Here is a 10,245-nt window from a genome sequence, read left to right as displayed (position 1 = left end):
CTGACCCCATACAACCACCCTGGTTAAAGCCTGCCAGTCAGCCCTATACTGTGTAGTATAGTTGGCTGCTGAAAGTTTGCACAAGCCTTCAATAAAAACCAATTTTTGTATTAAATAAAAAGTAATTTTGTAGATGACAGTGACTGTGACTTTCCATTTACCAGATTCTTGTGCATCCTTCAAATCTAACCGGAGACCGTTCATTTACAGTATATGTAAATGTATATGTGGCAGTTTAATCCTGTCCAATTTCTCTGAAAGTGAGTGTGTTGATGTGACCTTTACCTTATCTTGTGACAGAACTGGAAAAAATTCCTACAGCCAGCTCATGCAGGCTTGAAGAAAGCTGAGACCAGTCAGGTTCAAGCTTTCATAGCAATATTTTAATCATCACAATTCTGGAGGTGTATTTCTTCAGGTGTGACACCAGCAGAGGCTACTTTTTATTTCGGTAAACTTTTCTGTGCTCTCCAGAATATAAATCATTATTTATAAAAATGCTTATCTATAAAAGCAAGTTTCTACAATCTAAGAAGCACAGACTGTACACAAAAGATGGGCATAACAAGTATGGGGCAGTAAGGACTCTTCACACTTGTGTGAATGTAAGAGAAAATCAATCACTGGTAACATCAGCTAAGCACTGTGCTAGTAATTGCTATATACATACCATCTATTTATAGTTATAAGAAACTGCAGTTTAAATTAAGATTACCTGATGTTCAGAGTCTTCAGTTCTTGAGTGACACAACATTTGGTTTTCTTTCCTCATTGCTGAGAAAGCACATTAAGTAGCTGCAAGACAGGTATTATATTAGTGTACTGACCAGACAAGTAGGCAAACAGGTATACAAAGACATGCAAATAGTGCATTACAGACATTCTAGCAGCGGTCGTTTGTGTGCGAAAGAACAACTCTGTCAGGTGCGTTTCTGTCCCTTTTGTAACTCTGTAGACCCTTCACATGGATATGAAGGGTATAATAAAAATAATAAAAAATATAAAATATAATAAAAACTTGTATAATAGACCAAAGGATAGGAAAAATAATAGGGGCCCTTTATAGTCACATGGTGTGTGTTTTCTTTTTAGTACAGTCCTCTGAGAGAGCGCCAGAAAGTCAGTTTTTAATGAAGTGCACAAGTTCACTTACATCCATTAACATTCTTCCCTCAATAGATGAACAAACGTTTTGTTACAACACCACGAGGCATCACCTGACAAAAACACTGGCAGTAGCTGGGCGATGAGCATCTGTGTATGCATCCAAGCTATCGGCTCACTCATGTCAGCTAAGCTTTAAAGGTCAAAGTTCTGAACACACCCAGACTACTCACCAGCCGCCTGAGGCCTTGTGGTGTCATCTGCCATCAGGCTTAGACAATTCTGCATGAAGTCAGGACCAAAACCACAGGCAGACACACTGTAGCAGATCTTTGACTGACACATAGATAACTGACATATACTATATATGCAAATCATTTGATAAGGAGTCCATTATTGTTGTATTTGTTTTTACTATTTTCAAAGATGAGAAAGAAACTGAAAACATAGCCTTATAACTATTTCTAAAGTATCCCAAATCAGTGTAAAGGTGCTTCAGTTACCAATAAGGCATATGATAAAATGTTATCTTACTGATTAACTGAAAAATTTCCGGGATCAGATTAATTTGAGTCTAAAACCCACAAATGGTAGCACTTTATAAGTGACTTCCCCCGGTGTACTTCCCCCTGAAATTAAATGGAATTTCAGTGAATTTTATTTGAAATTATAACTTAATTATATTTATTTAAACATCCTTCGAGGTAGGTACACTAGAGTAAGGGTAATACATCAGGTTTTACAGGAAAAAAGAAATAGTTATACTGGAAGTAAGTTTAAATGCTTAGTAATAAATCGTGATTTGTTAGGCAAGAAAATAATCCACTCCAAAATTGGACCTGTGCCCCAAAAAGTACAAGGTATGGAAATATTGTTTGTTTTTCTGGAAAATTATCAGGAAATTAGCCATTAATTAAAATTACCTATGTAGTATTTAACATTGCATAGAGTCTAATTTTTGTCTCCTTTCCAGCACTATACACAGAAATCAGGCACTATTTGCGATTACTTTTCCACTACTACTTACAATCTAATTATTTCTTCTTTCCTGTGACATACAACTTCTTGTGACCTACTTAATATGACTTTTACAGTACTTGAAATTGCTTATGTAATAAATTGTATCTTCCAGTTAAATACCCAAAGTTGTTAAATATTTAGAATTACTCACTTTCACACACAGGTTTTTTTTTCATGTAAAAACCCAAATTGTTACCTCCCTATTCTACTACAACTACCTGTAAGTATGTGTAGGTAAATACATTGTAACTTTAAATAAAATAGAGAGAAATTCCATTTAATTACAGAGAAATACATCCTTAGTTGCAAGTGGTATTATAAAGTGTTACCAACAAAATATTTAGTTATTTATTCTTTCATTTATTATTGTATTGAACATATTCTTATTACACTTTTATTCAAGTAGTGTGACTGTTTGTTTGTCTCTATACACCAGGTTCAGCAGTGCTTCCAATTTTTTTGTATGCTTGTGCTTACATAACAATAAGGGTTGTCTTATCTTATCCTATCTTATCTTATATAGTTAAATTCAAAGCCAAGTGATTCTGAGACATCATCTTGTGTAGGGTCATCATAGGGTTGTTTTTCAAACATTTTCATTTTTACAAACGCTGATAACCAACATTATAGCTGCAGCCTGTCAGTTTTACTGCCCAATTGCCCCAAAACAAGTTCCTCTTTCATCTGATCTTTGTGATTACTTCATCACATAAAAGGGGAAAGTAAACCTCCTCATCCTTATCAGCTTACAATCTTCCCTTTGTTCGCTTAAATGAAATATCATTTAAAACTGTATTAAAGTGAAATCTGAAAATGACATCAAAGTTTCTGTCATCACAAGTTAGAATTTTTTAAAAAAAATCTTAAATGAGAAGCTAAGGCAGACAGAAGGAGGGAATCCCCCTGCTGATCGGCTAGTTTCCTATCAGTGTTCCTGATGCTGACTCACTGACGCTGGTGTGCAGCCTGGCTCCCTTAGGGGCTCCACGCTACCCACAATCCACAACCACGCAGCTGACACAGCTTAAACGTCACACTGCTGATCGGTGGTTTCATCTCACCTCCCGGTCTTATCGTCGTGGACAACACAGAGGAAAGGAAATGGTTCTTACTCGTGAAACCGAATCTTAAGTCACCTATTCCCTGACTCATTCACTGATGTGTTTATGTGTAAGGGTGAGCAATGTGGAAGGGGATTCGTTTTTGACACGAGGAAAATAAATCTCACATCAGTTTTTTATATATAATGATGTTGAATGGGGATGTAATTAGTTTTGTATACTGTACTTTTCACTTTGTTCAGTTTGCAATTTTCTCCCTTTTTTGTTATGGATTTTGCTGCAGTTCCTTAATAAATTGCTTTATTTTTTGTCTTTAAGTCTGTTCATTTTTATATGTTCTCATTCAGTCCTCTCACAGTGTCAGGGGATTCTGCAGTTTATTTCTAAAGAATCATTAACAATAATTCATGTTTGAGAGTGAGCGAAAAGCTTTCTTGTGGATACTTAGCATGAAATTCTTGTGAGGATTCTTCCACAGAAATCCATGAGGTAGGTTCAGCAGCTGGGGAAAATATCTACCAGACACTACATAGTCCGAGGAAATGTGTCGTGCCACGGCGGTGTATGTGTTTCAGTGGATAGTACTTTGTCTATATAAAACAGGCTTGTCTTAAGGGGGGTTAGTGGTTCGAATGCTGTCTTTTAAATGGTGGCTGTGTGTGTCTCCCAAGCAGTGGGTTATGTGGAGGCGTGTGCGTGACAGCCAACTTCATATCTCATATTTTGGACTTTGAATGCTTACAGAACAGCTCTTTGGAAGTGTGTGTAACTGTGTGGGAGGGTATTCATTTTTGAAATCCCACATCAGTTTAGAACAGTTTTATGATGTTGAATGGGGATGTCTGTACTGTACTTTTGTATACTGTACTTTTCACTTTGTTCGGTTTGCAATAATTTCACTTTTTTTTTGTTATTGATTTTGCTGCAAATCCTTAATAAATTCAGACTCAATCAAAATCAGAGTACTTTAATAGTCCCTAAGGAAATTATGTAATTGTTTCATTTTGTTCTTTAAGTCTGTTCATTTTTATGTGTTCTCATTCAGGATACAGTTGTCTTTTCAGTCCTCTCACAGTGTCAGGGGATTCTGCAGTTTATTTCTAAAGAATCATTAACAATAATTCATTGTTAAGGGAAAACCTTTCTTGGGGATACTTAGCATGCAGATGTGGTGATTATCAATGTGGGTGTGATCTAAAGAGGATTTTTAAGTTTGTGTTCTAGTGAAATTCTAGTGAGGTTTCTTACATTGAAATCTATGAGGTAGGTTCAGCAGCTGGGGAAAGTATCGGCCATCATTGCTTCCTGTATAACTTCCTGTATTGCTGTTAACAGTTAGTAGAAGGCCAAGTATTTTGCCCACTTATCTATTAAACAACACACTTTTCTTCAAGACATACAGAAGATTAACTGTACTCACTGCAAATGACCACTGGTTACTGTTTGACAGATTTAGACAGACATTTGTCCTGGTGTAAGATGATCACACTAAGCCCATGGAATTTGTGAATTGATTGGTCACTAGTAATTGCAAAAAAATAAAAAAAGAAGAAGAAAATCAAATACCCTCTAATTCAGAACAAGATTAAGAGTTTTCATTTAAGCATTTTTAAAGAGATTTAAGAGACTGCTTTTGTTTGACCTCTGATTTGCATTCTATTACTCAGATACAGGGGTATTTCCAGGATTATTAATTTATGAATTTATTGATTTAAGTGCAGAAGAAGAATAAGGCCGTGGGGTGTCCACAGGAACTCGGAATATCTAATGAGGAATAAATGGATTGTGAAAAACACAGGGCACAATTTTCTGGTTTCAGTGGAGCCCTATGTCATCATAGAGGTGGTGTTACATGACTGTTTAGTGAAATTGATGAAATGAGTATTTAGGTCTTTTATTTAAGTAATAGAACAAGTGTTTTAAGCTCAAACAATACTTACAGCTGAAGGACATTTTAATTAGTTACACACTGATAGGTAGTTTTATAATATTAACAATAAAAAAATAATAAGTCACTGGAGGCTTAAAGAGTATTGACTACAAAGTGCAATGATTGCACATAAAATACAGTGGAGTGGAAGTAGAAAGTTGTAAAAGTAAAGTATAAGTACATTTACTCTGTACTTCAGCGACTACTTATCCATATTCTAGCTCATTCAATGGCTTTGAGAATAGCTGCATTCTTAGTACTTTAATCAAATGTCAGTGGTAATAATTACTATTTTTTTAAACAAACAGTTACGTACTAGCAATGCAATATTATGCACAGGATAAATATTTTGGGTCAGAATTACTGTGAACACACACACAAACACATAAATGCTAATAATTAACAGTAGCTATCGCTGAAACATAGATGGTACTTTTAGCTTCCCTGTTTTAAATAAATATGTATCCGGAGTATATATGAATCTTTTTTGTTTTGAAGTAACACGAATTAGTAGATTTTATTATAACAGTCAAAATATCAGCAAATATCAGCAAAGTTAAATTAAATTATGAAATCTTTGCTTACCAACAGTTAAATTCTACTCTTAAACTAGACGCTCCTGGTTACTTGGCAACGCATAAACCTCATTGGCCAATCAGATACTTAGCAAAGGGCATTGATACAGTCTGACGCGACCATTATTATGTGATCTGCAGATGATGAAAACTGAGGTTTGGAGTTAATATTTAAAGTTAGCATTTTATTTTAACTATCCTCGCTGTATTTCTCACATTGTACTTTCTAAGTGTAAACGGCACATTACATAGTCCGAGGAACTGTGTCGTGCCACGGCGGTGCATGTGTTTCGGAAAGGTCGTACTTCGGCTATATAAAACAGGCGTGTCTTCAGTGGGTTTGTGGTTCTAACGCTGTCTTTTAAACGGTGGCTGTGTCTCTCTGTCGGGCAGTGGATTATGTGGAGGCTTGTGCGTGACAGCAAACTTCACATCTCACGTTTCGGGCTTTGAATGCTTACAGAACAGCCTTTTGGAAATGTATGTATCTTTTAAAACCCTCCTCAGTTTCTTACGCAAATCTGTGTTTTATTTTCGTAGTTGGGGAAAGTGGTGCGTTCGCTAAGTTTGAATTGCTAAATTTAAAGTTTGCCGTGCTGTAGCCACGATTCAAAAACGTGTCGCCGGTTGCGCTATTTTAACGTGAGACGTAGATACCTAAAGTGTGTTGCTTGAGGATATTCTAACTTTGCATAACCGCTGAATTCACAAAGGGTTTTATGGCCATATGGCTAAGCTAACCATAATACTATCTTGCTAGTGTAGTGATAAAGCATTCTTATCGTCAGTTTCAGAGCAGAGTTTGGTACGCGTTTTAAATGCTGTTAGCACTGAGCCTTATTTGCTGTACATAGAGTAAAACTTGATTTTGACCTCCGCACGGCTAAATTGACAAGTCAGCTGGAACAAATAACTGCTGTTTAAAATTTTGCCCAACGTGTGTCGCGGCGACTTTTGTCGCTCCATGTAGTGGGGAATAACTATTAGTAGTACCGGTTGTTTATTCGGGAGACCCCCGGCTTTACTGGACTTGAAGCTAGCTCGGTGTTTGTCTCTCAGCGGTTCTGGAATAAAAGGCAGGCTTGCGCAGTGAGCTGTTCTAGAAACCTCACGGGCTCTGTCCTTTTACTGTGTGTAGCGTGCAGGTTGTCTCGTGCTCGCGTTCTCCTGTGCTCGTGCTGAACGCTCCTGTTGCTGCTCCTGTTTCACGGCAAGAAAATGGTTCTTGATTACATTTAACTGCGCCCCCCACCTCCTTTAGACACTCATTACTACAGCTAGACCAAATTTGGTAAAATTAAGAGAAAATGATTTTGTTTCCTTTAAAGAATATTGGCTAATATTTTCACATGGTAGACTTTATTTGGTATGTGTCACACTTGAGGGCTGTCACTAACATTTTGTTTTTTCTGTCCTGCCTCCTTAGTCAATCTAAACTTTTTGAGAAGATGGATAACAAGGAGGAATCAAACAGTTGTCCCTTCAGCGTCTTGACTTGGGAGCAGGTGAGCCGGCTCAATGAAGTTCTGACTGAAGTCGTGCCCGTTCATGGACGGGGGAACTTTCCTACTTTGGAGGTGCAGCTGAATGATATTGTGGCTCGGGTGCGCTCCCGCCTTGAGCTCAGCGGCATTAAGGTGAAGGACGTACGGCTTAATGGCTCCACAGCCAGCCACGTGCTGGTGCAAGATATTGGCTGGAGCTACAAGGACCTGGACGTCATCTTCAGGGTGGACTTGCCACGCGAGGCTGAGTTCAAGCTCATCAAGGATGTTGTGCTCAGTACCCTGCTGGACTTTCTGCCTGAGGGTGTGAACAAAGAGAAAATTACACCGATGACCCTCAAAGAGGCCTACGTGCAGAAGCTAGTCAAAGTGAACACAGAGCAGGACCGCTGGAGCCTCATCTCCCTCTCCAACAATAATGGCCGTAACGTGGAGCTGAAGTTTGTGGACTCAATACGTCGGCAGTTTGAGTTCAGTGTGGACTCTTTTCAGATTGTGCTGGACTCCATGCTCTCCTTCTATGAGGTGGAGCAGGCACCCATGTCAGAGGCCTTTCACCCCACTGTTGGCGGGGAAAGCATGTATGGAGACTTCAACACTGCGCTGAGCCACCTGCGAAACAAGCTCATTGCCACCAAGCGGCCTGAGGAGATCCGAGGCGGTGGCCTGCTGAAGTACTGCAACCTGCTGGTGAGGGACTTCCAGCCTGCCAGCGAGGAGGAATTCAAGGGCCTGGAGCGCTATATGTGCTCACGCTTCTTCATTGACTTTCCTGACATAGGAGAGCAGCAGCGTAAGGTGGAATCCTACCTCCAGAGCCACTTTGTTGGCGAGGAGAAGAGCAAATACGACTACCTCATGATTCTCCGGCGAGTGGTTAACGAGAGCACGGTGTGCCTCATGGGTCACGAGCGGCGGCAGACCCTTCACCTCATCTCGCTGATGGCCTTCCGAGTCCTGGCGGAGCAGAACGCGATCCCCGACGCGTCCTGCGTCACCTGCTATTACCAGCCAGCGCCTTATGTCCGGGACCACAACTTCAGCAACTACTATGTGGCCAACCAGAACATTCCAACATGGCTGCCGTGTAACTGACGAGACAAACGACTTGGGATGAGCAAGATGGCGTCGCTGCTGCTTTTGAGAAGAGAAGGAATGAAATTAAGAAAAAAAAAAAAAACATAAAAAAATGTTTGGCAATAAATAATTTGTTCCTCTCAAGGCACAATTATATTTAATTGGACGAGCGTTTTGCTTTTGTTTTCTCATTCCTTTACCGACAGAAGTGTCTAGGTCATTGAATAGAAAGTGATATTTTTAAGTGTTTTGATTTTGTTTTTTCTTTTTCTCTCATGTTTGGTTGTTTCACTGTTTATCAATCCCATTCTTAATGGAGTTGCATTTTGTGCCTTAACCTCCAGGTTTACCCCATCAGTAATTTAAGTATGGGCTGTGATTTGGAGAAAGGAAAGAGGAGCTAATGCCGTAGCCTTACATTTGGTTTTCATCTTGATTTAAAAAGAAAAAGGTTGGAAAAAAAGTTGATAAAAAAATGCATAAAATATTGAAAAATAGTATTATTGTATTATTGGGGGAAAAAGTAACAATGGGTGACTGCCAAAAAAAAAAGGGGGGGGGGGGGGAGAGAGAAAGCTCATCACCGGTGTTAAAGTTTACTGTGGAGGGAGAAAAGGTGGTACACTAATATCCTGTCAGAAATCAGCGGGAAGCGAGGAGTCGATTTGTTTTAATTCATTTTGACATGTAAATATTTCTGAGACATCTGTGCCAGCGGTGCCTGTGATTTGTAAATGATGCAAAAGAGAAAAAAAATAGAAGTATTTTTTTATTTTTCCACTGTGAATTTCAACATAAGATTGGCTCCCCTCCCTCCCCCTTGTTTCCTCAGCCTTGTACCTTTCAGTCGAGACTGGCTTCGAGTGGAACTCTCAGACAGCGTAGGCCTCAAATACATGACCTCACTACTTTCCCTGTCTTTTAAGTCCGAAAGCCTTGCCATTGACCTCAGCATGCCACGGCCCCTGGGTTATTGTGGGAGGCAAATGGACAGGACTGAGCCTGGTGGGGGGGGGGTTTAGAGAATGTGCTTGGCTGGGAGTCCCGGATTGACAGGCTAGTTGTCTCTTCCCTTAAAAGGAGCAGCACATGGAGGGGCCCGAAGGGTTGTCCCTCACAGCTACTGCATGCTCGACAGCAGCCCTGAAATGGGAGCCACCTCTGACGCAGCTCGGTGCCTCTCCAATTACTCTTAGTCTATAATTATCATCCTTCTCTTTTTTTGTCCTGGGGTTAGCTACCTTTGAAGCAGGGAGCTGGAGCCTGGTTGTGTGATCTGCAGCAGCCCTACCACCTTACATATGTGGCAGCTGAATCACTTCCTGTCCTCATCTGTTGCCTGATGGGACACGGAGCGTTTTGAACCCCTTTTGTGGTCATGGGGAGGGCAGACAACATGCCTGCTAGTGGGATACCATTCCCCCTCTCAGACCTGGAATTTCATCAGTGTGGAAGCTACGACCAAAACGGCAGCAGAGATGAAGTCGCCGCTCCAAACCTATGAATTTCTATTTGTAGCCAAGCCTAATATTAGCTGTTAATTTCTGAACACCTGAACACACTGATGACCTAAGCTGGAAGTATTTCTGGCCACCACTGCTCCTGTTGGTTTTCCTGACATCACAGCAGCCAAGTTTGAGAGGATTTCCTCATGAATTTGTTCCCCCAAATGCACTGAGTTTCTCAGAAGTTCGGCTCCCTGTATTGCTGCTGCTGATCTCACTGTGGCTTGTGTTGGTACGAGATAACCACAGACTTATCTGGTTGGCTCATAATGTCGGGGTTGATAGAACAATTGAGGGAGATCAGTTTGGTCTGGCTGCAGGTCACATTTGAGGGGCAGGTTGTGCCGTGTCAGCTTAGCTGCAGCGTGTTTTTGTTTTTTTAAACTTCTTTTAAGAACATGCTCTTGGACCAAAAGTCTGCTTTACAACCAGCAACTGAAGCACTCAAGTGCCTGTCACTTTGTGGAG

The 10,245-nt window shown here is 40.1% G+C and overlaps 1 protein-coding gene across 3 annotated transcripts; it reads left to right on the top strand.

The window, feature by feature from the left end:
- The first annotated feature begins 5,766 nt into the window (after positions 1-5,766).
- On the top strand, positions 5,767-8,757 carry tent5c (terminal nucleotidyltransferase 5C). 3 transcript variants are annotated; one of them, XM_085250379.1, is made up of 2 exons: positions 5,767-5,846; positions 7,117-8,757. In XM_085250379.1, the coding sequence occupies exon 2, from the start codon at positions 7,139-7,141 to the stop codon at positions 8,288-8,290; it is 1,152 nt and encodes a 383-aa protein (XP_085106505.1). In that variant the 5' UTR covers positions 5,767-5,846; positions 7,117-7,138; the 3' UTR covers positions 8,291-8,757. The 3 variants fall into 3 exon arrangements, with proteins under 3 accessions (XP_085106505.1, XP_085106506.1, XP_085106504.1); XM_085250380.1 differs by having other exon boundaries at positions 5,792-5,866; XM_085250378.1 differs by lacking the exon at positions 5,767-5,846 and adding an exon at positions 5,923-6,170.
- The last annotated feature ends 1,488 nt before the right edge of the window (positions 8,758-10,245 follow it).

Source organism: Mchenga conophoros, linkage group LG16, assembly GCF_057382185.1.
Source record: "Mchenga conophoros isolate Kocher_MC1m ecotype Shallow Benthic linkage group LG16, M_conophoros_male_GT1.1, whole genome shotgun sequence".
Lineage (NCBI taxonomy): Eukaryota > Metazoa > Chordata > Actinopteri > Cichliformes > Cichlidae > Mchenga > Mchenga conophoros.
This window is presented reverse-complemented; position numbering and strand designations above follow the sequence as displayed.